Genomic DNA, 27,799 nt, shown 5'->3' on the forward strand with positions numbered 1-27,799 from the left:
GCGACAAACACATGTTGAACCCTATAAAACATCTCTAAGTGAAATTCTAACGTCTTAGATACAATATACCTCATGATAAATTATTCAGTGGATCTATATAGACCACAAAACCAGTCACATGGGTCAATTTTTTGAAATTGAGATGTATACATCATCTGAAAGCTGAATAAATAAGCTTTCCATTGATGTATGGTTTGTTAGGATAGGGCAATATTTGGTCGAGATACAACTATTGAACATCTGGAATCTGAGGGAGCAAAAAAATCGAAACATTGAGAAAATCTCCTTTAAAGTTGTGCATTTATGTTCACGTTTGTGCTGCATTCACTCACAAAAATAAATGTTTTATATATTTACGGTAGGAAATGTACCAAATATCTTCATGGAACATGATCTTTACTTAATATCCTAATGATTTTTGGCATAAAAGAAAAATCGATAATTTTGACCCATACAATGGGTCTATTGCCACAAATATACCCGTGCGACGTGTGACTGGTTTTGTGATCCAGGGTCACATATTAAAAAACAGAAATGCTGGACTATGTATACACAAGCCTAAGACACTAAGGTATGGTTTGTTCAGTTGGAGGAGTGTGTGTCCGTGAAACTGCTTGGATACACACGTCCAGCGTTTGAATGCTCTGCTTGTTTGCTTCATGTTGTCTGGCTGAATCATATGATCTGCTCACATGGACTGCGAGAGGAACTGATGAGGATCACTGCTACGGTAGAAGTAATGTGACTTCTTAAAAGCCAACAATCTAGCTTCACTAATATTGTAAAGTTGTTGATCATCTGACAGTGAAGCATTAGGCCCTTATGCCAAGCATTCTGTCAACCCTCGTGAAAAAGAAGTGCGCTTAATAGTATTGAATGTGCACTTCAAATCTTAAGTCTTTTTATTTTTATTAAAACTGTATTGCAATGAAATAAAAGGTCCAAATTAAAAGTTGTACTTTTTTAAATCATGTTTTAATAATCTCTCATGCTTTAAAAGTATCACTTATTCTGTGTTTACTGACACATGTAAAGTACTGATTATGATTTTAACTGTAGTGAGTTATTTGATATTACAATTAAAGTATTTTAAATGTGCTAAATTACAAATATATTTAAATACATGACATACAAGTTTCAATAGAAATGACATTAAAGTATATATTAGTTTGCCATGAATGTTTGTTCAGTATATTCGGCGGTACACTTTAACCATATTTCAAAGATAATAGAATAAGCAATTATAGTTGCTAATTAGCATGCATATCACTAGGATATATGGCTGTTTATTAGCACATATAAAGCACATATTAATGCCTTATTCTGCATGATCATATTCTACATCCCTTAATCCTACACAATACCTAAACTGTACTATTAATAAACAGTAATTAGGAGTTTATTGAGGCAAAAGTCGTTAGTTAATATTAAATTACATATAAATATGTATATGTAAATCTTAAGTGGGTCAAAAAAAGCACTCTTGGTTCAACTAATTGATTTTAATATAGGCTTCATTTAATCTATAACACATTTTCGTGTAATTAAATAACATGCAGTTAAGTGTCCGAAAAACATTTAATTTAGTTTGCACTTAAGTTTATTATTTTAAAGTAGGCTATATATGATTTATGTAATAAGTACTCTTTTTTTCAAAGTATGCTGAAGTGTATTTTTTTAACAAGTGTGATTATTTCATCCCTGAACTCATTCTTACTGTAAGTGCACAGGAGTACAAACGGGACTGCCATGTGAAAATGTTTCTTGTGTGTGAGTTGGGAGGACGTCTGGTGAAACCCAGATTCCCTGTATCATAGTCACAGAGTGAGCAGATAACGAGAACATAGCGAACTGATCTTCAGATCCTTTCTGAGAAAAGACACACCTAAACTATCACTCTCTCACAGATGGAGCAAAAAATATCTACAGATGATATCATGTGCGGAATGTCAATCATAAGAGCTGCACTTAACATCAGCGAAATGCTGAATAATTACAGAAATAACTACAGATATGTCAGCTTTGTTTATAAAAGAAAAGATCTGACTCTCTTGAGCGAATCATTCTGTTGAATCGGTTCTTTTGAATGGTTCTCTCAAGATGATTTACTAATGGATTTTAAAGCATTAATGAAGGGTTGTCAATGTAATGACGTCAAACTTTATTAGGAAGGGATAGTATGTTGGAATCACCACTGTAACTAAATAACTAGTGCTGTCAAATCGATTAATCGCATAGATAGGCCTACATAAAAGTTTGTGATATAATATCACACACACACACACACACACACACACACACACACACACACACACAAGTTCACTGAAACGAACCGTCTGAATGAACCGTATTTCTAAATTCATTCACACTTGCCAAAAGAGGAAGGATCAGTTAAAAAGAAGACATTGATAAGAATAGGCTACATTAAAGGGACAGTTCACCCAAAAAATCTAATTCTGTAATCATTTACTCACCTTCAAGTTGTTCCAAACCTGCACGAGTTCCTTTCTTCTGTTTAACACAAAAGAAGATATCTTGAAGAATGTCAGTAACCAAACAGTTTCTTGGTCCCCACTGACCTCTGGATACCAGAATATCTTTGATTACCAACATTCTTCAAAATATCTTCTTTTGTATCAAGACAACATAGAAACTCATACACATTTAAGAACAACTCGAGGGTGAGTAAATGATGGCAGAATTTTCATTTTTGGGTGAACTATCCCTTTAATTCATACACACTAATCACAGACCAATTCCAAACAAGATAGAAAACACGAAGAATCACTCAAAAACAAAACAAAAAACTTTCCCAGATCAATGTACTTTTTATTGGTAACATCAGCTTTGAGCCCCACCTTCACCCGTTACCGCTCTCACAGTCTGGCGCGCGGCCGCTGCGTCACGGTGACATCACGGCGTCGCTGAGATGACGTTGTCGACAGTGGTGGTGATAGTGATGTGCGCGCTCGCGTCGCCGCTTCACATCTCCGCGTATCAAGCGTGGGTTTAACGCTTCCAGCGCATGGAGTTGCGCAGCGACGCGGTCCTGGCGAGTGTGGAGATGTCGGAGGTGAACAGCGACGGCGGGGCGTCGGAGGGCGACGCGGATTACGAGAGTTTGCCCGCTCACGCGTCGCTGGGCACGCACATGACAGCGGGCGCCGTGGCCGGAGTGCTGGAGCACACAGTCATGTACCCCGTGGACTCGGTCAAGGTAACTCAACTCAACTCTACACAACATTAACACATTCAATAACATGTGTAAGATGCGCTGATAGAAACCCTGTCCAGCTCACGCGACGCAGAACTCAAGCGTACTTCTCAAACAAAAGTTAGAGTAGACCAGCATGGCAAACCTCTTGATGACTCAAACCTTCTCAAATTGTCTCAAAACACCAAACCAAGTTAAACCAGCACAGTCGGCCATGCTTTTTGCTGTGAGAAGGACCACTTTACTACATTTCAGCAGTGAAAAGTTACCTTTAGCATCAGTTGTTCTGTGTGCTTCACTGACAGCTGCTCAAATGACCTTCACTGATATCTCTCTCTAAACTCAGTCTTTCCAAGTGTCTGGTAATGCACATGTTTAGAGCTTAGTGAATACAAATACTGTGTGCTACTATAGTGTTCTAACTCTCACAATAAAAGCTGCAAGTCATGCTTTTAATGCATTAATGAGTCATCTTTACCAACCTAGTAGAGACATTCCTTGTGAAAACAAGTGCTTGATTGTATTGTTTACGTCACAATAATAGTTTACTTCAAATCTTAAAAGTCACTGTAATAAAAAGTTGCTGCCTTTAATTTTTAAGTACAATCAAGTTTGATGTTTGAATCATTTCAACATTAAACTTATACAGATAGTTGAAACTTGTATAACTTAAAAAGTTGAAAATTGCTTAATGATGAGTTAAAGCAATGTAAAAACTTATGCTGTCATAATATTATTCTTTACAGTGTATATAATTGTACTGAAATAAAAGGCTAATTAAAGAGAGAACACTTTCATCCCTACATTTAAAAAAAAGTGCACTTTGTAATAGTGTTAAATTAGAAGTTTTACCCTAAAGTACATTTTAAATCATTATGTTTTGATAATCTTTTATTGTGCTTTAAAGAATGCAATTTTAACTGTAGTGTGTTATTTGATATTACATGTACAGTTAATGTATTTTAAATGTGCTAAATTGCAAATTCAATGTGTATTTTTTATACGTGTATACAAATAAGTATATTTTAGTTTTATTATAAATGCTTGTCGGTACATTCGGCTGCGCAATTTAACTATAAATTAACAATAGGAGAAATTATGAAATTACATTTACAGATCTATTTAAGTGGGTCAAAACAAGTTCAACTAATTGTGTTTAATAAATCAAACTATAATGCTTTTTCATGTAATTGCGTGCAATTAGGTGTCTGAAAACATTACATGATTCAACATTACTAGTAAGTTTTAGAAGTATGCTAAAGTGTATTTCACCGAAGCCTTACCCTTGAGTAATCTGGGTGTAAGTGGGTCAAGACCATAATGCTGCTAGTTTATGGACCTTTGCTGTGGCGTAAACTTACAACCTGTTAGTTAGCAGCCGAGATCTTTGACCGCTAGGCCACGGCGTCCTTGAATAGAGGACAGTGATGAGTTTTAACTTAAAGGAATAGTTCACCCAAAAAAGTCATAATTTACTCGCCCTCAAATTGTTCTAAATGTGTGTGAGTTTCTCTCTTCTGCTGAACACAAAAGAAGATATTTTGAAGAATGCTGGTAATCAAAGAGATGTTGACTTGCATAGTATGAAAAAATTAAATAAATAATACTATGGAAGTCAATGGGGACCAGAAACTGTTCGGACATTCTTCAAAATATCTTCTTTTGTGTTCAGCTGAAGATAGAAACTTATACAGGTTTGGAACAAATTTAGGTTGAGTCAATGATGACAGAATTTTTATTTTATGGGAAAATTGGTATTTTTGGGTCAGCATGACGTTGTCTGGTCCGATTCATTATTTCATTCATAGAGGTTTTTTTGAGGAACGAAAGGTGATCTTTGTTTCTCCCTTGTTGTGCATATTTCATCAGAGGTGACATTGTCGTCTCATGATGTTGAGTGGAAATGCCAGGGTGTTTTTGTGTGTGTGTGTGAGTGCGGCGCTAATCTTCGGACTAGCCTCGGTCCGGCTTTAAATCAACAGTTCATTCAAACGCAAGCCTGCCAAGCCAGCTAGTTCACTGAACAAAACAGTCCTTTGCTTCCAGTTCTTTATTGTAGGTTTTCTAGCACTATCTCTTCACAAAGTGGTACTTTGGGTACAAAAAGTGTCCCTAACTTTGTCTTTTTGGGAAACCTGCGAGTGAAAGTGATCTGTCACGGTGCCAGATTGCTCTCTGCATCTATTCTGTGGGACTTGCGTAGGCTATTGTCATTGTTTCCTTAGTGGCTGCCAGATTTCGCTCGCTCGCTCTACGCGACTGAGAGCCGCTCACGGGTACGTGTCTGGAGAGCACATAGTCACAGAGACGCTTCTGATGCCTAACAAACCAGAGGCCCTGGACTTCACCTGGAAGGGACTTCTGCGCTGGAATTGGTTCGTGTGTTCATGGGTGTGTGTTAGCCGACGACAGACACTGAGAAAGAAACTTGGTCAGAGATCACAGAGGGAGACGCCATTAGTAGGACAAAGGGTGAATCTTTCTCATGATGATGATGATGATGAATATAAGGATAAGGCATATTTAAGAAATTTAAGACATGAAATCAAAACTGACCAATTTTTCATTAACATTTGTCCTTGTTTTCATTGCAAATAATCATTGCATGCTATTTAAAAAAATAAAAATCTTTTATCAGAATGAAGTCTCTGCATCTGAAATAACCCCTTCATTTGATGTAACCGTTCTAAACCATATGGGCAATGAAAAATGTTTTTAAAAATAATAAAAAAGGACCAATTCAAATAAATGCATCCAAACTTTTCAACTTAGCCTATAATTACCAATGAATTTTTTGGCTAAAGTATTCAAATATGCATTTCAGACATACAATAATGAACCTCTACAATAATTAGCATGTTTTTTTAATTTCTAAATTAAAATAATTTTTGATGTTCATATATATTTGTTTATGGTTAATTAAGGTTGTAAAATGTCATGTGGTGCAACTCTCCCAAACTTATGACATTTATAAATAAAAAATTCATGATATTTGAAAATTCATGACTTTGAAAGCTATATTTAAAGCAGTACTAAAATACTATCACGATTTTTATCGTAAATCGCGTAGACGGATGTCTTTAACTGTTGGCAGCATCTCGCGAATGACACGGTGTTCTACGCGGCGCTCAAAATAAAAAGTTTTACACAAAAGTTTTGCCACAGCGATAGTTTGACCAGTCTTACAAATTGCATGGCTCTATGATACATCATCTCTCCTTTATCCAAAATATTGATTGGATGTTGATTATTTTTAGGCCAAGTCCTCATCCTGTGTCCTGCACTGAATTCCCCTTCCCTGTTCCTGTGCTTCCGTCCATGTCATTACGGTAAACCCGCTCTGTTCGGTTCTCGCGCTAGATTTAGGTGCGCTGCTTTCAGATTTCACATCGTCTAGAAATTGCTCATTCTCACATCACGATTTTATTACCATGTCGATTAATCGCTCGGCCCTAATTCGAGGTGCGAATATGTTAAATAACCTTTAACTCAATTGTTATACCACATGACATTTTAAGAGTAATTGAATAAAAATTTTCCTTAAAGTTTTTCAACACCACCTTTAAAAACAAATAGGGCTTTTCCAGGAAACTGGCACGTTTTGAAAAAATCTTTCCTTCCTTTTAGAAGATTCTTCCTTCTCTTTACCGTATACACTTTAATGTGTCATTCAACCCAATACTCTCATATCATAGACCGTTTATTGAGTCAATAAAATCTCGTTTAATATACGTACTTTTGCTCAAATATACAGCTCTTGAGTTGTTGCATGTCTTCATTTTTAAAAGAGGAATTAAATAAATTGAGATCATTATAAAAGTAGGTTATATTATTCCTCTAACACTCCTAACAGAAGATAAGCTTTAAGACCTTTAATGATTCGTGTGACAGGCCTGTAAATCATTGGTCAAACATCCAGAAAGCGATTAAGCGTACAATACTTCCTCTTGCTTTTGTCTCTTGAAAAGGAACAAGGGAAACTGAGATTAAGGCCCATGTTAGCGATGAATATGTTGATTAGTGACTGCTTATTTTTTTATTTGCGCAATTTTAAAGTTGACAAGTATGTTTTGAACACAAACTTAAAATGTAATGTTGAAACAATTACCAATACATGTTGCAATTCAGTTACTGGAGCACATGTTTGTAGTAACTCAGGCTGTTCTAGTGTTGCAATGATTCAGGCTTTGCAGTGAAACTGGAATTTCCAGTGTGTGAGAGATTCTGGGGGACTTGCCAGCGTTACGAGGGTTGTCACTTCCTAGAAGCACCTCTGAGGAGTGTCTCAGGACATGACATGCTTTTCCAAACGTGACCTTTACTCACACACACACACACTCCTTGTGTCTGTCTGATCATTCACACTCTTAGGAAGTAAGAATGGTGCAAATAATGCATCTTTTTCATAGTTTGAAATGAGGCGTCTCTCTCTCTCCATTATATCTCTCTCTCTCTCTTCATTAAAGGCTGGCCATTTAAATCATCATTCGGGACGATTTGCCCCATTTTGATCCCTTCTGTAGACTTCAGTGCTTATATCCGAACTATAAACTTTTATCCCAGTTCTTCTGTGATAATATGAATAAAAAATTTAGCCCAATTCCACAGGAAAACCACAGACTTGGCAACACGGTTTCTCTGGATCACCGGCAGCGCGAAACACATATTTGAATGTTCTGGCATGATTTTGTCCAAGGTTTATTAGACACAGGCGAATCATTGTCATTTAGGAACAAGATCGAGTGGATGTTTGAATCGAGATCACGATACATTTTCAACATGTTGGATATTTGCGATTTGAGATCGGTGCGCCCCCCGATGTTCTTCCGAGCAGATTCATTCACTCCTAACACACATCACACCACAGGGAAATCAGACAAGATAATCTGTAGAACCATCAAGAGTATCGGGACTTTACCTTGGATTGTCAGAAGGGAAGATTTGGGCCAAAATAGCCACTTTCACACTTTTTTTTTGGCTTCCTGAATGGCCCTCACCGGGTAAAGGCTTTTCCGGTTACAGCGATAGCCGAGCCTAGTAAGAACCAGTTCGGGAAGCGAAGTCTTCATACGAATTAAATGTCATAAAAATGTTCAGGAATGCACGATATATATCGGTATCGGCCGATATATGTTAATTTTGAATGTTATCGTTTATGGACCGATAAGAAAATTTGCCTGATGTATTAGTCAATAAATAATGGATTATTTCCTCCGGCTGAGACGCTTCACTGTCGGCCATGATGGTTTTGAATTGCTTGAAATATGATTAAAATCACTTCAAAAAAGGAAAATACAGTAAAGTGCATCATGAGCAGTGCAAGTCCGTCATAAAGGCTACGTACAATTTTAATGAGAACATTATTGTGTGCTTTTAATGGTGAGACTTTTGTTTTTGTAATCAGGCTCTCAATTTATATACAAATTTGGATTTAGTGTATTGTGAGTATCATGTAGTCTTTAACACCCACTTAAATGTGTCGGTAATCTGTAGTTTTTCCTCCACATTTAATCATTGCGTGAATGAAACTGTCTGCAAGACCTCGTGTTGTGAATGTGATGCATGTCCAGAGCGTGATTCAGAGAGATGCAGCAATACTAGAGAAACCGGAGGAATGACGGTGTTTTCCTCTCCAGACACTGACCCAAAATAAACGCATTACAACAATGATAATGAACCACTTCTTTGTCCATCTTACGCACAACACAAGCTTTGTGCTCTTGTGTACAGATTGAAATGGTTATTGTTTACATTGAAGTATTGAGTTAACTGTCAGACTAATAGCATTGGTGCCACAATCTTCTATATATCTTTTTTTATCTATTTATTACATTTTTATGATTGTATTGAATTAATACATGCAATTGCCAATAATATTGCATATTTTTATCCCATATGTGATCTCACATTTAATATTTTAATTTAGAGTTTATAGACACCTGTTGGAATGTTTTAAGGCAAATTAAAACAGCATTTATTTTATATGATCTTATTTTATAATCAATTATCAGTAGAACCAAAGGACTTTTACATGGCTAACTAATAGCTCGGCCCATAACTCAGACTTTTAAAGCTCTTGATTCTACCTTGTACTTGCTCTTTTGAAAATTTTCCATAATTCTTGCATATTATCCATAGTATAACTTACTGTAGCATTTGTTTTGAAAAGTAGTATTGTAAACATATAGAAAGATGATACAAATGTATTTTTGTAATAACATGTATTTGTATCCCCTTGCTCCACATGAATATTATATGCCATGTAATATATTATAATGTGTGCATGACCAGGGGGTACAAAACAATTATTTTAAGTTGTTCAAAATCAAAACTTTTTAATCAAAAGTTTTGGGTCAGTAACATTTTTTTTATTCTTTTTTGAAAAGTCTCTTATACTCACCAAGGCTGCATTTATTTGATCAAAAATACAGTAAACAATATTTTAGTTATTATGTAGGCCTATGTATGGGTATTTAGCCCACCAGCTTATTAGCCATTATTATTTTTCCAATTTAAATGGTATATGGCCGATTTGCATATTCAATTATTTATATTTCCTCTCTTTGGAAGTAAAATGACTAGAAATAAAACATGATTAATAATTTGGCTATTATCTTAGTATATACGTGTATGTAAGCTATAAACTATAGTTTCAATGACATGTGAAAGCTGATTTTAATGTTCAGCCTGACGGTGTTAATCAGTGTAGAACGGACCGACGGGCTGGTGTGTGTGTGTGTGTGTGTGTGTGTGTGTGTGTGTGTGTGTCACTCCTCATGGGTGGGCCGGGGCAGAGGTCGTAATCTCACACATCCAGAAGGGTGTGAATGTGTCTATTGCATTTGGGCTAGGTTGATTAACAGGCAGTTATGTGCACACTTATGCGTACGGTACATACTCACATTCCTGTCCAGACTGTCACCTCACTGTTACAACAGGCGTTTGAGTTTAGCAGTTCAGTTTAAGCTTTCATATATCATTTCAATTTATTACAGCTGCATAAAGCCAATAGAAAGACGCTTTGAATAGCTGCGTTTTCATTAGCCTACCCCTCAAATTGAAATTGCGAATTGAAAATGCGCCCAATGGAAACGAGCTAATTTCACAAAAAAAGTTTTCATGCTCGTTTATCAGGCAATCCGGAAAACTGCAATGGAAACCGTTTTTCCGCATTCACAGGTCACCTGGTGTACGTAGAAGTCGATCATTCTTTAAAGATGACACGGTATGTTTGGACAGAAGACGAGACAGAATTCTTCATTTAACCCTTGTATGGTGTTTGGGTCTGTTGGACCCGTTTTCATTTTTTTATCAAAAGAAAAATGATACAATTAATTTTTTTAAACTGAGACTCATTGGCCATTTTCTGTGAGGGATATATATCAGAACACATTTTCAATGAAAACACACTGTACACCCCCCCCCTACACATTTATATTACACACAGGATGTTCGGGTCCACTGGACCCAGGGCTAATAAAAGTGTAGAAATTGTAGGTCCTGTGTACCTTTACTCTGTCCTCCTCCTGTCAGGGCCTGCTGTTAGTGTGTGTATGTTCTTGTATATGGTTTATGAGGACACAAATGTGTATAATGACATGGGTATTACAACGTAAACATGGTTTATGATTGACGACATCTGTGTCCTCATACTAAAACATACTAAATGGTGTTTTTTGAAATTCAAAAAATGCCAAAAGTTTTCTGTGATTGGTAGGTTTAGGGGTAAGGTTAGTGTAGGGGGATAGATTATACAGTTTGTACATTAGAAAACATCACAGTTTTCCGCGAATCTGTTATGGAAACTCGGCTAATGATGCAAGAAAAACATTTCGGTATCCCAGTAGGGGTGTAACGGTACACAGGAGTCACGATTCGATACGGGTTCGGTACAGTAGGAAAGATGGTCACACTTTAGGGTCCAATTCTCACTATTGACTATCTATTAACTATGACTTTTGCCTCAAACTCCTAATTACTGCTTTTAAATAGTGAAAGTAGTTGTTAAATTTAGGTATTGGGTGGATTAAGGGATGTAGAATATGATCATGCAGAATAAGGCATTAATATGTGCTTTATAAGTACTAATAAACAGCCAATATCCTAGTAATATGCATGCTAATGAGAATTGGACCCTAAACTAAAGTGTTACTGGAAAAAGCAACAATTCCCCAATGCTAGGTTGAACAGACAGCTAGTGCACTAGCGGCATTAAGTTCCCCTGAGGTAGTTGGTACAGTACAGCCTCCTCTAGTGTGTTTAAACACTCAAAAGCTTAAGCTCAACCCTCCTACACTTAATCTTACGAGTTCCGCTCTGTTTCGTGCGCAGCCTTTCAAAGTATACTTTGCCTAACGCTCCAGTAGTTTGAAAAGAGCTGGGTCAAATGCCAGGCCAGGCTTGCCAGCTCGCCCCCGTTGCTCCGGCTGCCCAGCCCGCTTTAGTCCTGTTCCAGTAAACTTGGATTGTGACGGGGCCAGTTTTTCCACCTCCCTGCTAATCTGTAGCATCCTAACTTACAAGTCTAACTGCTCAGCTGATTTCCTGCATATCTGTACTGGTTTGGTTTCTCACATCACTCTGCATTTATTTCATGTTCATGTTCATATGTAATAATAAGTGGGAAAATGTACAATAAGTACATCCATCATTATTTGTTTTGTTTTGTGGACATAGTGTATTTTGATCCTGCCTTAATGTGCTGTTTCGCTGCTGAAGTCGTGATTATTAGCTTGTCGTGTTCTTAGCTTGTCGTATTAGCTTGTCGTGATTAAGTGCTTTGTTGTCTTGAGAGGCGTTCATGTCCAATTCCCGACTAGGAAACTCAAATTTATGTTTGTTTTGTCTCTGAGGAAGTGTGACCCATTGAGGTTTGGAGTTTCAAACATATATTTTCATGGCGTATGTGTCTTTCCTGACTTAATTTGAGGAAACTATTCTGGCTTAGTGTTTTCTGTGGCATATTAAGCTGTTCTTCTGCTTTTCATTGGTTGAAGCCCTCCAGAATGCACTCTTATTCCTAAAATAGATTTGTTTTGAACAACATTGCTGTTGGTTTTGATTTCTTTTACAGAACCGTTTGAAATGGATCAGAATTTTCCAATTAACTCATGTTAATGTTTTCTGGGAGATCTCCGTTATCCAGCTAGCTGTCGCGGTTTGATGACGGGGGGTTATATTGAGTAGTTTTGGGCTAATTAACACTTCATCTGGGTGTTTGTCTAGTTCTCTTGTTAAAGAAGAGCTAATGGAAAACCTTTTGATTAGCTGTAATAACATCTTGTTCAAAGTAAGCTGTAACCGGTCTCACCGGTGTGTCTAGGTTTAAGTGGTAGAATTAGATGGATAATAAGGAGAAATGATTCACATGGACTATATATAGACCTACTTCACTTACTTCACTTCATCATGCGTCATATGTGCGTTGCAGTCTAGCTCTCCTTTTTTCTTACGAAATGGTCTAAAATATTTCAGAGGATATATGAAGAGTTCAGATGCAAAAGCCTCTAAATGCCATCTGAAATTTTCTTATAGAAAGATCATTTTTATCAAGCTTTTATATTTAAATTCAATAATTTCACTTAAATGGCAATGAATGAAGATTACCTATTAATTGTCATTTAAGTGAAATTACTGAACTTAAATATACAAGTTTGATAAAAATGATCATTCTATAAGAAAATTTCAGATGGCATTTAGAGGCTTTTGAATCTGAACTCTTCATATATTGCAGTTGTATAGCGAAATTTGCTCACAAGCTGTATATTAGGGGTGTAACAGTTCGGTGTTTATCACGGTTTCGGTACGGTTCGGTATATGTTCAGGGGAAAAAGGACTACTGTCAAATAAAAATAAAGAAAATAAGAACAAATAGTCAAACTACAAACAAGAGCACAAATAATTACTATAGAGCAAAGATAGAAATAAAATAAACAGTGCTTTTCAGCTTTTTCAGGTATTTGTAACAGTAGTTTTCAGGTACAGAAATTGAATGAAGTAATCAAATGTAAACCGCATTACATATCATCTCCATTGTATAAATTAAATATAGATTAATCATCATTATTAAAGTTACAGAAGCTATGCAGTCAAGAGCAGTGAGTGATTTCCTTGTCTTTTGTTGTTTTATTAACAATTAAAACACAGACCGCAGGAATATTAGGCTGCTGTCACTTTAAGAGATAATGCACAGATCCAGCTTTCTCGACTGTTTACGTTCATTTAAGACATAACCTATGATGTTTGCTAGGATCCTCGCCAAGACGGACATGTTGACATAATTTTTGAGTGAATTTGTCCGTTCAAGCGCAAGACTTGAAAGATAACTCAATATTTGCGCGCTGTCTGATACGCGGCTTTCCGTGCGCGTGCTTCAGATGAGTGCGCTTGAATGTTTAAATTGGCAAGTCTTAAATTTGTTTAGTTTAAACACAGATAGCATACGTGTTAGAGCTGGAAAAAATGTACCTAGGTATCGCGATTTTATTTTTTTTATTTTTTTTATTACTTATTTATTATTATAGAATCGATATTAATTCAAATTAAATTGCTTTATTTTGTCCTTGCTTATAGATGAGGTTGTCAGAAGTTAGCCACTTTCGTTTCAACAGAGGATGAAATGTGTCGTTATTTTTGAGTTGTGTGAGTGACATCATAGACATCATATATAATATCTATGAGTGACATAGGCTAATATCCTTTTCAAGTGGACGCGTGAAAGTGATGTGACACTGAACGCACTCAAAAGCCCTCGCGCTACTCATATACTGAGAGAGAGAGAAGACAACAGAGCTGCACGATTCATCTTTAAAAGACTGCGATCTCGATTCAAACACCCACGCGATCTTCTTCCATTTCGTCTATCTATTAAACCTTTTTTACAAAATCATATTGCAACAGTCAAAGCTGTGTTGGCGCTGACCCAGAGAGAGAAGTCATGAAACCGCAGTCTTTTCAACCTCATAGCATCATTATTTCTGTGATTCAATAGTTTAAATTATCATAGAAGAACTGGGATAAAAGTTTAAAGTTCAAATATAAACACTGATGTCTAGGATAGCGATCAAAATAGAGTAAATCAGCTTTTGATAGAAACTTGGTGCTTAAAATAACACATTTATCAATTACATTGTTTCGTCACTAGGTGGCGACAAGTGACTGTTAAATTTATTTGTTATTGAATCATTTATTAAAGAGAATGTAGTGCTGTATGATGCTTCTGAAATAAGTCAGAAAGATGTGATGAATTGTTTTTGTAAATATGACTCATCTCATACATCATGTTCAGTCTGTATAAGTGAATGATTTAAGGTCTAGTGTAAAAAAAAAAAGAAAAGAAAGCGCAATACTTGTAGAATCGCAATACATATCGTATCGACACCCAAGTATCGTGATGGTATCGAATCGGGAGATAGGTGTATCGTCCTGTGCTCTTCAGGTCTCGCCTCCTTTCCTGTGCTATCAACACCCGGGTGATGACATCATAAATGACTGGCCATGTTCGAGTACACGTCACTTGCATTGAACAAAGTTGTGAGTGACAGCTTTGTTCATGTTTTTTGATCATCGCTGTTGTAATGTATTGGGAAGCCAGAATGATTATCCTTCGACAGAAACGTACATTAGCCGAGCTCTGCCCGTCTGTTTTATGCATTATTTACAACAAACCATATTATAGATGCAGATCAGATTTAAGATGAACCGTGGTGAGAGGTTTTTACACTGTGAACCGTTACACCCCTACTATATATTGTATCTGATTTGTGAATTGTTCAGATAAGTGAGCTCTAATCAATAAATTAATTAAACTTCATTATTCATTAGTCAATTTTTCTGAATCAAAATTCATTTTAAATTAATTACTTAAAAGTGTGTGAAGCCTATACTCCCTCCAGAAGTATCGGTGCCAAAAAACTGTGTGGTGATGTAAAACATGATGTTGCTCGTCTCTTCATGTCTGAGCGGGCGTTTTTTGGGCACAATAAACGGCAGTGTGTGGATCAGGCTTCATTCTGATAGTCAGAAGTCTGGCTCAGCTAAACTCTGTGTGTTATGATGATTTGTGCCAATTCATTCACATTAAACAAAGCATGTTTTTATAACGTTGTTTAACGTTGGGTAAGCAGAAAGATGGACGGCTTCTATCTTTGTCTACATATTGTTGGTATTTCCTTCCATTTTTGTTAACAGATTTTGTTTCTGTCACGAAATATCTATTTTTAGGGGTCTCTGTAAATTATCTTTTTGTAAAACATTATGATGTCAGATTGGTTTTTTTTTATATCAGAAGTCAGAATAGAAGAAACGAGAACCGATCTTTATGATTTGATCTTGTTCCTGTTTGTAAATGTATTTTTGTTTCTTTGCATATCAGATATTATTCCTTTTATGGTTGATTATCCTAATATCCTGCTCTCTTTCTGTTCACAGACACGTATGCAGAGTTTACAGCCGGACCCAAATGCTCAGTACCGCAGCGTGTACGGAGCGCTGAAGAGGATCGTGCGGACTGAGGGCTTCCTTCGGCCCTTGAGGGGCCTCAATATCACTGTACTGGGGGCCGGCCCCGCACACGCGCTCTATTTCGCCTGCTACGAGCGAATCAAACGAAGCCTTAGTGACGTCATACAGAACGGCGGCAACAGCCACATTGCTAACGGTAGGAGAAGCGCTTCATTTCCTGAAGTCTTTATGAGTGTCCATAAGGTATAATTGGTATTTTTGGGTTATTATAATACTCCAAGACATATGGTTAACATAAATGTACTGTTGATTAAAATGCCAAATTTGATATTACATTGTGTGTGTAAATGAATAGATTTGGACTTGGTGCTGGAAACCCAACTCACAGGACAATAGAGACACCAGAATAACAATATTCATGATTCTGAAGCTGAAAACACTGTATTATTGTTGATGAAAATGCTTGCACTCTGTCACTGACTAGATATATTTAAAGTAATGTAGGCCAAATAATATTTGGCATTATCAGGACCCACAAATATTCCTCTATTTCATTATTATACATTATATTCAACATTATATATAGTAGTTTATTGTTGACACTAAAACTCTGAAAACTTGAATTTTTTCTCATACAGTAATATTTATTTTGGGTGAACTATACACAATATATATTGTCACTATCCACGATACATATTGTTGCATTTTTGTATTGCGATATATTGAGACACGATAAATTATTACCTCTGGTGTCAATTGAATGTCTATAGATTTCTGAGAGCAAGGGATCGAGGGTTTATAATTCGAAAGACTCAGGCCAGGGTTGTTTTTGGGAAATGAAAGGGAAAGTAGAGTGCCATCTTGTCAGGGGAAATAGGACATAAGTTTCTGTTCCTGATTTTCCACATGTTGTCACTTGATATGGTGAATTTTCTTCTCTTCTCCACTTCAGGTGTGGCAGGGAGTGTTGCTACTGTCCTCCATGATGGAATCATGAACCCAGCAGAAGGTATTCTTCTTCCACTGTCAATACCGTCAATAAGAAATCTTATATTTTTGGTACTGTTATGAGCAGGGCTCTCCAGCAACTCTGGCTACTGGTTTTCCAAAGTTACTAGCCACTCAGCATTTTCACTGGCCCCAATTTTGACATCGATACCATGGGGAAAAACTGCCATATAGAATTTTTTTTTATATTATCTCATAATTTGGCAGAAGCTATATTAGACAGCTGTCACTTTAAGACCTGACGCACGGATCCATTATACTGTTACACATGTGGTTTCTTTCTCAACTGTTTACGTTCACTTGAAACATAACTGACTGTGTTTACGTGAATACTCGCCAAGATTAGCATTTTACACTCTCTTGAATTATATAGTTGGGTAATTATATTGTATATAATTTGCGGGCATCACGAAACCACCATCAATATGCGTGTTATTGAAATCGCTTTTGATTGAATGCTTGTTTTTTACTTTCACTTTCCAATTCCTGATCACGCGTACGCTACTCTGTGTATAGGGAGCAGTACTGAACACACATTTTACAACATATGATATTTGTCAATGTGTGCACCAAATCCTCTGACATCGTCCTGTCAGGCATCTCTATTTACTATCTTAACATGATAAGTGAAATCTCAAATCTGATGTACTGTAATGTAACCGACTACCCAGGCAAGCCTAACCATGTCCCTTTAGGCCACCGTAGAATGCGTTACTCATTTTCTGTGCCTTTCCGTATTCGGATTTAGGCTTTGTGCACATCCCTAGAGTTTGCAGTAAAGAATGTTTTTAAATGTTTTAAATGTTCCCTAAAACCAAGTCTTGACCCTCAAATAGGCCTTTAAAGGGGTCTCAGAAAGTGAGGACCGGCCAAAATGTCCTCACTTTACTGTCTTTGTCCTCACTCCAATGGTCTAAAACTCAAACTGGTCCTCACAAAGATATTGTGCAAGTGTACACACACACACACACAAATCATGGACATGATTTGAAAAGGTTAAATGGTCCAAAAAAAAAAGTCACACTTGTATTGTTCGTGGTCAAAAATTAGCGCATTGGAAATTAATGGGAGACAAATTTCATCTGGTGGAAGCGTACCAAACATATTCTTACTGAAAGCTCATTTTTTGAGATATCAACCTCAAATTTGGAACAATATTGGAACAATTTCATTTTCAGGTCCATGCTCAAAAAGTGAATTAAAGCGACACTATGTAACTTTTCAACCTTCATAATATATTTCCAAGATCCTTGTGATGGTACATCGACTTACAATAGGTTGAATGACACGTCTGCCATAGCCTGACAGGGTGTGTATCGCTTTTACTGGCACTATGTAACTTCGGGGTTCGGGTAGTAACAAGAGCACAAAAAGAACTACAAAATTCGACTGCTTTACGGCATACGTCACTTCCCCCACCACTTCCTCAAATTTGGACGTGAGAGGCCAACCAGCGTTTGTTTTCGGCTTTCGTGCGTATGTTTTTGTCATGGGGGTTGTTTACACCTGGCCACTTCATGCATTTTCTCAGATCGGATAGCTATCCGATCGTGAAAAGTCCAGGTTTAAATGCCCTCCGAAACGCATTTGAGACGGATTTGAATCCGATCCCTCAAACCACTTCAGGAGGAGATCTGAGACGCATTCCAGACGAAACTGGACAAGTGTAAATGCATATGGTTGTTGAAACCACATATGTAAATTGTACTCCTCCCAAAAAAAAAAAAAAACGTGTGAGAGCGTTGTATAGGCTATTATGTTATATCCAGAACGCGCTGGAACACGCATCACCGCAGATGAGCAACTGCATCAAGCCAACGTGCAAACTATCGCAAATCAAAGTGAAAGTAAGTCGCAGACGCTTAACACACAATCTTCATCATTAAAAGTAAAGAAACGAAATGATCTTACCAGGGCTGTTACTGCTCTCTCTTATTGCGGTCTTTGATTTTGAAATTTTAGCTGATGATCTATAAAATGCAGCTCATATCTCGGTGACGTGCACTCCATTAAATCTGCATATAGCGCGAGAATTGAAGATCGAATTTAAATCCGTTTCGCAAAAATACATTTATGTGACCAGGTGTAAATGGAATCGCTTTGATAAATCAGATAGCTATGCCTCACGAATTAGTTTGCCAGCTGAACTCAGGTGTTGTGAGGTGTATTTATCACGTAGTCCTGAGGGATATCAGACGACGCTGTTAACGTTGATTCCTGCGATTATCATGAGAACAGCTTTCAATATCTCACATAATTATCATAAATAAGCCTAACGTAGAGGTTGTAAATAGTGTAAACGAGCACAATTTGCAAACTATTATGATAAATTGCAATAATCATGTCTAATGACATCATAACGGCCAATGTTATGAAATAATGCGACTGTACATTTAACTTAATTGATGTTATCTGGCATTTTGTAATGTTTACATTCCAATAAAAACAACACAAATTAAATTATACAGTAGGCCTAGACTATAGACTATTTACTTGTGATTTAGCTGCAATCATGTACAAATTTTATAATATCATTTACGACAGTGCAAGTATTCCACAGCGACTCTAGGGGTCGCTGTTTGACAAAAACACAATTTCTACTTAGTGTGGCTTTAATGGATTATAACTACTGCATAAGTATAATTTAGTGCCATAAAATCCCATTAAAAATACAAAATATTAAATAAAAAAACTCTATCAAACTAAAATATAGTATAATCATTTCGTTAAAATAAAAAAAAAGCTGTAATTTTTGACCGACAAGCGCCCAGTACCAGAGAGTTAAGATATTAAATGGTTAAATTGAACAAAATTAACTTTTTATCCACACTCGTACTCCTAAATACATTTTACAGTTCGCACACATCTATAGTTTACTAGTTATAACACATGAATGCTTTGTGTATTATTAATCATGGTTCATAACAGTCGGCATAGACTGCATTCTTCAGAGAGTTACATGAGTGTTTGGTTTATATACGTGTTTTTCTTCTCTATTAGTGGTGAAGCAGAGGATGCAGATGTATAACTCTCCGTACCGAAGCCTGTATGACTGCGTGCTGACGATCAGCCGTAAGGAAGGACTGGCCGCCTTCTACCGCAGCTACAGCACTCAGCTGACCATGAACATCCCCTTCCAGGCCGTTCACTTCATCATGTACGAGTTCATGCAGGAACATTTCAACCCAGAGCGCCAGTACCGGCCCGAAACGCACATCGTGTCGGGAGCGGCGGCCGGAGCCGTGTCCGCTGCCATCACCACTCCGCTAGACGTGTGTAAGACGCTGCTGAACACGCAGGAGAACGTGGCGCTCAGCTCCGCGCATGTTAGCGGGAATCTCTCGGGGATGGTCAACGCGCTCAGGACAGTTTACCGGCTGGGAGGCGTTCCGGCGTTCTTTAAAGGCATCCAAGCTCGGGTCATTTATCAGATGCCGTCTACGGCCATCGCCTGGTCCGTCTACGAGTTCTTCAAGTACTTTCTGACCCAACACGAGCCACACATCCAGGAACTGGGGAGGAACACTCACAAGGCCAGTCCCACATGAGGCCCCGACCCAGCCCATCAAAAGAGCGAGTGTGAGGATCATGTTGGAAGAGAGAGGGGGAATGTAGAGAAATGCAGTAGACACTCCAGTCTCAGACCTTTTAATTTATTGGAAGAGTTTAATGTTGTTACAGGAATGTATGGACGCTGCACACTACAGATCGTTTCTGTTAAACGTGACTCAGACGTAAAGGTAAAGATGTGTAGATGTTTTTTTTTGTATTCTCACCCACATTACATATTTATGATTGAGCGTGATGGTGTATGGATGATGTGCATCTATATTTATGTATGCGCTCTCACTGTCTTCTCAAAACAAATCCATTTGGACTTTATTGGCTTTTCTGGACTTTTCCATTTTTTTTAGGGGTTCAGGAGAGTTTTAATTTTTATTATTTTTAATAATTGAAGGCATTGCTGAATTTTGCTGCGCAATAATCAGACCAATTTTTTATTTTTGTTATTATTGCCTAATCATCTATGAAAGCTGCCTGGGTTTCAAACTGTTTTGAATTGGACACGCTGCTCTTTTTAAAAACCATAATGTGCTTCTCAAGAACATCTTTATGTATTAATCAGGGAAGATGGCAGATTCAATTTGACTGAAATAAATCAAGGCTATTAGGAATGGAAGTACAGTTGGTAATTTTGGCCACTAGAATTTTTACAACATGAACAACAAACATTTAATTTACCCTGAAAAAGTCAGTTTTATTCATTTTAGATTATCCAATTGTGACTTTATACTTTACATTTTTAAGATAGAATATTGAAATCTGATTTCCAAAGAATGAATTGGATGCTAATTTAATAAATTCGCCTGATTTCATCTCGCTAAAGCACTTGGGATTTCTGGATTCCTCTGCTAATGCATTCTGAATTACTTTTACTTTAGCAGTGGTCTTTGAAAGTTAAATTTTTTTTTTTTTTCTTTGTGTGATAACTTTTTCTTTTGTTGTTTTATGACATAATTGCCATCAATATATTTATATACATTGATATTTATATATATAATTTGAGACATGATCTATGCAGTGGGTTTCGCAGCTTTGGAAGGTCTTCAGCTTGTAAGACTGTGCACTAAAGCTGCAGTTGAAATCACAATTCCTTAATGAATTACATATGAGGTTTCATGGCTGTTTTCCTCCCCTGGTGATCCATGTCAGTCTGGGACCAGGTTTATTCTGTTTCTTTTGTGTTCTGTCTCTGTGAATCTGGAGACTCATTCAGAATAGAGCTTACCTTGTTTGTCTGAAATAGACCTTTACTCAGAGTAGATGCTATGAAACGAAAACAAGGTTGATATTAAGACATTGAAGGCGCAGGTTCTGCATATCGGGCCTCCGTGAAATTCGTAATTAAAGATTTAAAGGGATAGTTCACCCAAAAAATGTCCTCATTTACTCACCCTCATGTCGTTCCAAACCCAGAAGACTCTCGTTTATCTTCGAAACATATATGAAGTTTTTTTTTTTTTGTCCATCCGTTTAAAGTCCACACAACCAATATTTTCTGGCTACAAAAACATCATAAAGACATCATCAAACTCTAATCCATATGAATCAAGAGGTTTAATCCAAGTCTTCTGAAGATCGCTTTATATGTTGAACAGATTTAATTTGGGCACGTCCAGTTTAATCCAGAAGATTTGGATTAAAATGTTTGATTCACATGGATCACTTTTACAATGTCTTTATGAACTTCATGAAGCTTGAAGATTTGGGTTTTGTGGACTTTCAATGGAGGGACAAAAAAACTAAACTAATAGGGGTTGAAGTACTTCAGATTTTTTTTTAAGTCGACATTTATGTGATCAAAGCAGAGTCGACATGGACTAGCCTCTGATGACGTCATGAACAAATAAGATGAACCTCGATCTGAGACTCGAACGCGGGTTGCCTTGTGCACAGCTATGGCATATGACAGCGCTACATAACAGCTTATTTTTATTAGTTCTTTTGCCTTTGGGTCGTTATATTTCTACTCGTTCTAAATCAGATATAGATAAAGTAGCACAGTAAAGTTTACATTTATATGAATGCATTAGTGTGAGAGTGATTGCATTCGAATTAATTAAAGCTGTGTAAAACGCGCATTCACGCGATAAATTGAGCATCCAGATGTTATAATCGAACACATCTGGTGGAGCGCTCTCTGAGTATACATTTATTTGTCATTTTAACTTAAACAGAGTGTAAAAGTGGACTTCAAAGATTTCTTATCCTGTTGCGCCCTCTATAGGCCACGATCAGCGACTAGTCGAGGTCAAGCTTACAGCTCATAGCAGAGCGTTGAAGTCGACTAGCCGTTCAGCCCCTATGGTTAGAATATGGGTGAGTAAATGACAGAATTAAATTGTTTGGGGGTAAACTAACTTTTTTAATTGACTTTCAGTCCGAAAGTGAAAATTTTCGTAAGGCTTTGCAAATTTCTTTTTACACACATTTGTTCTGCTTGAATTTCCTGAATGAGGCCCAATATGTTGGTTTAATAGTTTTCGTTCCTGGCAAATGACATATAGCACATGCTCTTAAAGGGATAGTTCACCCAAATATTAAAATTCTGTCATAATTTTCTCACCCTAAAGTCCAAACCTGTATGAGTTTCTTTCTTTTGTTGAACACACAACATATTTTTAGCCATTGAATCCATAGTGTGTTATTTTTCCTACTATAGAAGTCAACGGCTACCATCCACTGTCTCGCTACCAACATTCTTCAAAATATCTTTTGTGTTCATCAGAAGAATGAAACTCACACAGGTTTGGAACAACTTGAGGGCGAGTAAATGATGACAGAACTTACATTTTCTGGTGAACTATCCCTTTAAGGGCGCCGAACTGGAATCACGCACAATAATCAAGCGAGTGGAGGAATAGATTTGTGTATAGTATTTGTAAGAGTTCTTCATTTTGACAACTTTGATTTGACTTTTAGCTCTTGATTGAGATGACGTCCTGTTATTGGAGCCACAGATGAAACGCACACCAAAAGCCCCTTCAGCCTTAGACATCACAGCGCCAGTGCTTGATTTTGCACATCACCAAACATTTGCAAAGGACGGTCCACATCTCTGTAACCTGTGCGGCGTACGGTGTGTGTGTGTGTGTGTGTGTGTGAGAGAGTGTTTCTGCTCTTCTAGCTGTGTGGTCTGTGCCTTTCCCGTGTCTTCTCTCACTTCCGGTTCCCTTGGACTTTTGTCCTCTGTCTTCAGCTCAGGAGGATTGGACATTCCTTAATGCCGGTCCAATGAGATCTTTGTTTGTTTGCCTTTGATTAAATGCTTATTGGTTTAGTGCTTCATTTGCTTGTGTGTTTCCAGACCACTATTTTTAACTATAGCATCTAGGAACCAAAGAAATGGACTCATTCACTCACTACATTACCATTACAGTATAGCTTTATATATAACTAACTGTTGGAGGTGTTGAGATTGTGATGTGTTTTAGGTTTTCCTTTTCTTTTCTTTTTTTTTAGGATGCGTAGTCGATTAATTACGACTGAGAAGATGGATGTGCTCATATTAGTCATTATGGGCCTGTTTGGCCTTTTATTTGATTGACCAGGGACAAATTTCCGTGACCCTTTGGCTCCATGTTGTACGGTGGAAACCCCATGGGTTTGTTTCCTCTGGGACCAGCATTTTTGAATGCTTCGTATCTGTAATTGCTCTGCAAACTAGCTGTTTTAAAATACACATTGTATTTGACTCAGTATTTCATTTCCCTCATGTTAAAAGTTTTGCATTTGGGTCGAATATTAAATAACATTCCGTTGGTTCTGTGTATGTTGATCTCGCCTGTCTTACTGATGATCATCACTACTGTACCATGCATTGAGAAAACCGATGTACCGATGTCATATCCTGATATTTGCCACATTAATTGTGCTGCAGTTTTGCTCTCATCAATATGCACCATGAACGCATTCATGTCTCGGCCGCTTTGTGCGCACATTGTAGAAGAAGTGGTGGGAGGATTTTGATAAAGATAGTGCCATCTAGTGTACGCAAGTTTGTTTTTTGTTTTTTACCGCAATGAAAATGAAAAATGTAGACTCAAAAACTGATTGGTGGAAATGCTGCTACAGTTTGGAACACTGGAGCTGAAATAAAATGCACAATGATCAAATGATTTAAATGCGTCTTATTCAGTAAAACGAAGTTTGAACCATTGTATGAATGTATTGCTATGTATGAGTTGATTGTAAAGCTCATTTTATGTCCTGTTAATAAAAAAAGAATAATTAAATTCAGAAACACAAAATGAAATTAAATAGACTATATGCAACATGTTATTAATATCTTATTTTTTCTATTTGAATGAAACAGTAATTTGACTGAAGTTCATTTTAAAATAAAATTTCTATATTTAAAAAAAAAGATATAGTTAAACTATTATAACCTGTGGACACTTATGACATGATTTTATAGTAGCCTAGGTGATGCTGTCATTTGTTGAAATATAAAACTATTAAAGGTATGTCACTTTTTTTTTTTCTTTTTTTTTTATTAATACAATTTTATAAAATAAGTCAATACATTAACCCTTACCCTGATTCACTATGATATGCCTATTATATTTTAGACCTGTTGGGATGGTTTTCGCGCATGCGTCACTCGCCCGTGTGTGCCTCGTCATATCCGTAAATAGAGAAAAGATGCTCCGGCTACTTTTGAAGTGTCTGGTGTGTGTGTGTGTGTGCAGTGGCAGAGGTGTGTGTGTGTGTGTGTGTGTGTGTGTGTGTGTGTGTGTGTGTGTGTGTGTCTGTCTGTCTGTCTGGTGTGCAGTGGCAGAGTTTCGGTGTGTGTGTTTGTGTGTCTGGTGTGCAGTGGTAGAGGTTTGTCACAACAACTAGCAAGAAATTAAGGTTGACATGGAGCAGTTAAATCTCCAACCTCCGGGGAATCACCAGTTTAAACCAAACACCGAACAGAGGAGAGTCTGCTGGAGAAAAGAGAATGAGACTGAGCTCGTAATTAAAACCAGAAACAACATTGGCTTGGCTTGGCGAGAACTGAGGGATTTGAAATGTTGTAAAAGCGACACAGAGATGATGGTGTTTTTATTACTCACCACAGGTGAGTAAGGTGTTTTATTGAACTGATTAATTGTCCTATGGAGGCAGAGTTCATTGTAAAGCATTATTATTGTGAAGGGTCATATTCATCCGCACAGTCACGCAGAGCCGAAGCACAACCAAAACAGTGTTCTTCCGCACAAATGCATGAAGTTTTGTTTTTTAACCGCTAGAGAGCCAAAGGTACATCGTGTACCTATAATAACCCAAATAATTATGAATGAACAATTTCCGCAAAACAATTATCAACAATTATAAACTCCATCAAGCAAAGGTGACAAGTATAATAGACTATTAAATAATAACCCAAATAATTATGAATGAAGTGACAATTACCGCAAAACAGTTATCAACAATTATACAATCCATCAAACAAAAAATGGCAAAGGTGACAAGTATAATAGACTATAAAATAATAACCCACGTAATTATGAATGAACAATTACCGCAAAACAGTTATCATAATTATAAAATCAATCAAACAAAAATGGCAAAGATGACAAGTATAACAGACTATAACATACATTATCTGACAATCTGACATTTATGAAAAATAATATTCTGAGAACACTCGTCTGAATGTTTGTCATTGTGGATTTATTTTTTTCACGTCATCCAAAAGCGGTTACATGATGATTTTGACATTTTTGTTTGGTCACAAAAATCCAATGTAAATGATTCTAGTTTATATTTCTGATGTTTAAATATTATTTAAAATGGTTTAAATAAGAACTAGATGTTAATAAACATCCAAATGCTGATATAGAAAACTAGCCCAACTAGCTTGACAACTAGCCCCGGTCTCCGCAAGAATCACGAGCTGTGCAGTGAGGCTCCTCCATGTGGTCAGAAGGTGGCGCTGTTGTCCAGAGTATATGGGAGTGAAACTGGCTTTATCAAACAATACAATCACACAATGTTTGTCATGTGTCTAGTCTAATGCTTTATTAAAACCTCAATCTTTTTAACTTGTCATACATTATAATCGGGGTCAATTCAATTCATTATACATAGGCCTACTCTAGTAAATTATCATACATCTTTAATGATTCTTTTAGGCTAAGTATATTACATTACTTTCAGTTTATTTTTATTAAATGTTGTTCTGGCATCTTTAGGATGCAATAGAACTGCATGATATGTAAAATTCAGAAATTAAGCACATAGATTTGCGTCTGAAAAGTCCCTTCTTTTATAACTTTTGAAGTCTTTGATCAAGAAATGTGAAATCATTGCTGTGAATCTCAGACCAATGTTATTTTAGTAACATTAATATACTGTATTATAGTTTTTGATAATATTTAGATAATTTTTTTTTCTGTTTGCATTTAAATTTTCAAAGTTTTACTAACTTTGTTTTGTTTTTTTTGTGTCATTTTTATTCATTTTCAGGAAACACTTTGTAATAAGGTACATTAGTTAATGATATTTAATGAACTAACAATGAGCAATACATTTGTTACAGTATTTATTAATCTTTGATGATGTTAGTTAATAAAAATACAAATGTTAATTGTTAGTTCATGTTAGTTTAGGACCATTAAATAATATTAACACACACATTTTGAAATTAATATATAAGTATTTTGCACTTAGTTCATGTTACATTAGTTTTTTATGTCTATATAGTCTTTAATTAAGGTATAGTTTTTAGTTTTAGTTTATTTAGGTTTATTTTAGTACTTTAGTAAAAGAATCCTCATTGGATTTTTTATGCTATATATTCTTTTATTTCAAGTAATCACTTTTTTTTTTTTTTCATGGTTTACTTAGTTAATGTTAATAACCCTGTTATCACACCAGTCTAACTATTAGAAGTGTTGGCATTTTGGATTGTGCCAAAAAATACATAGATATTAGAAAAATAAAAACGTCTTTATATCTCCCGAATGTGACTTTAGTTCTCATAATGTAACTTGCAATTGTGACTTTTATACATTTATTTTTAAAAACTACCTTTTTTTTTACTCTGAGGTAGAAACAGGCCTCCATAAAATTAGGTAACTCAGCTTAAAACCTTCTGATAATATGGCATAAAGTCATGCATCTGTCTTAATATGTATATGTATAAGCGGTCAGGTAGTCTAACTGCATCTCTTCATTGGCAGTTCTTGAGCGATCCTGTCGGGAAACAACATCAAACTGTGGCACAACATGTCTGAGGACACGTACACACTCCCCACACACGGCTCTGTGCTTGCTTATCCTTTTTTGTTTTCTCTTGTCTGAGATGAGGGTTTATCTGGGAGGTATAAAAAGATAGTCCTCCATCATCCTGTGCTGAAATGTCCTCGTAACCCTTCCCAATCGCTTCATCTGCTCACAGTTGTTCCTAAATCACTGATAAGACCGGTCAAGGGTCCATCCAGGTCTTAAGTGTGTGTACTGTACATGCACACACAAAACAAAGACACACATAACTCTCCAAACATCACGTCTATATAGTCACATCCATTCCTGAGCTTTTAGTCATAAGTACACTGTGGATAT

General features: G+C 36.7%; 1 protein-coding gene across 1 annotated transcript; it reads left to right on the top strand.

Moving 5' to 3' along the window:
* Positions 1-2,910: 2,910 nt before the first annotated feature.
* Positions 2,911-24,363, top strand: slc25a37 (solute carrier family 25 member 37). Its single transcript, XM_082188799.1, has 4 exons — positions 2,911-3,217; positions 15,644-15,872; positions 16,629-16,685; positions 19,685-24,363. The coding sequence occupies exons 1-4, from the start codon at positions 3,026-3,028 to the stop codon at positions 20,230-20,232; spliced, it is 1,026 nt and encodes a 341-aa protein (XP_082044925.1). The 5' UTR covers positions 2,911-3,025; the 3' UTR covers positions 20,233-24,363.
* Positions 24,364-27,799: the final 3,436 nt, after the last annotated feature.

This window comes from Leuciscus leuciscus, assembly GCF_965113295.1.
Source record: "Leuciscus leuciscus genome assembly, chromosome: 13".
Classification (NCBI taxonomy): Eukaryota; Metazoa; Chordata; class Actinopteri; order Cypriniformes; family Leuciscidae; genus Leuciscus; species Leuciscus leuciscus.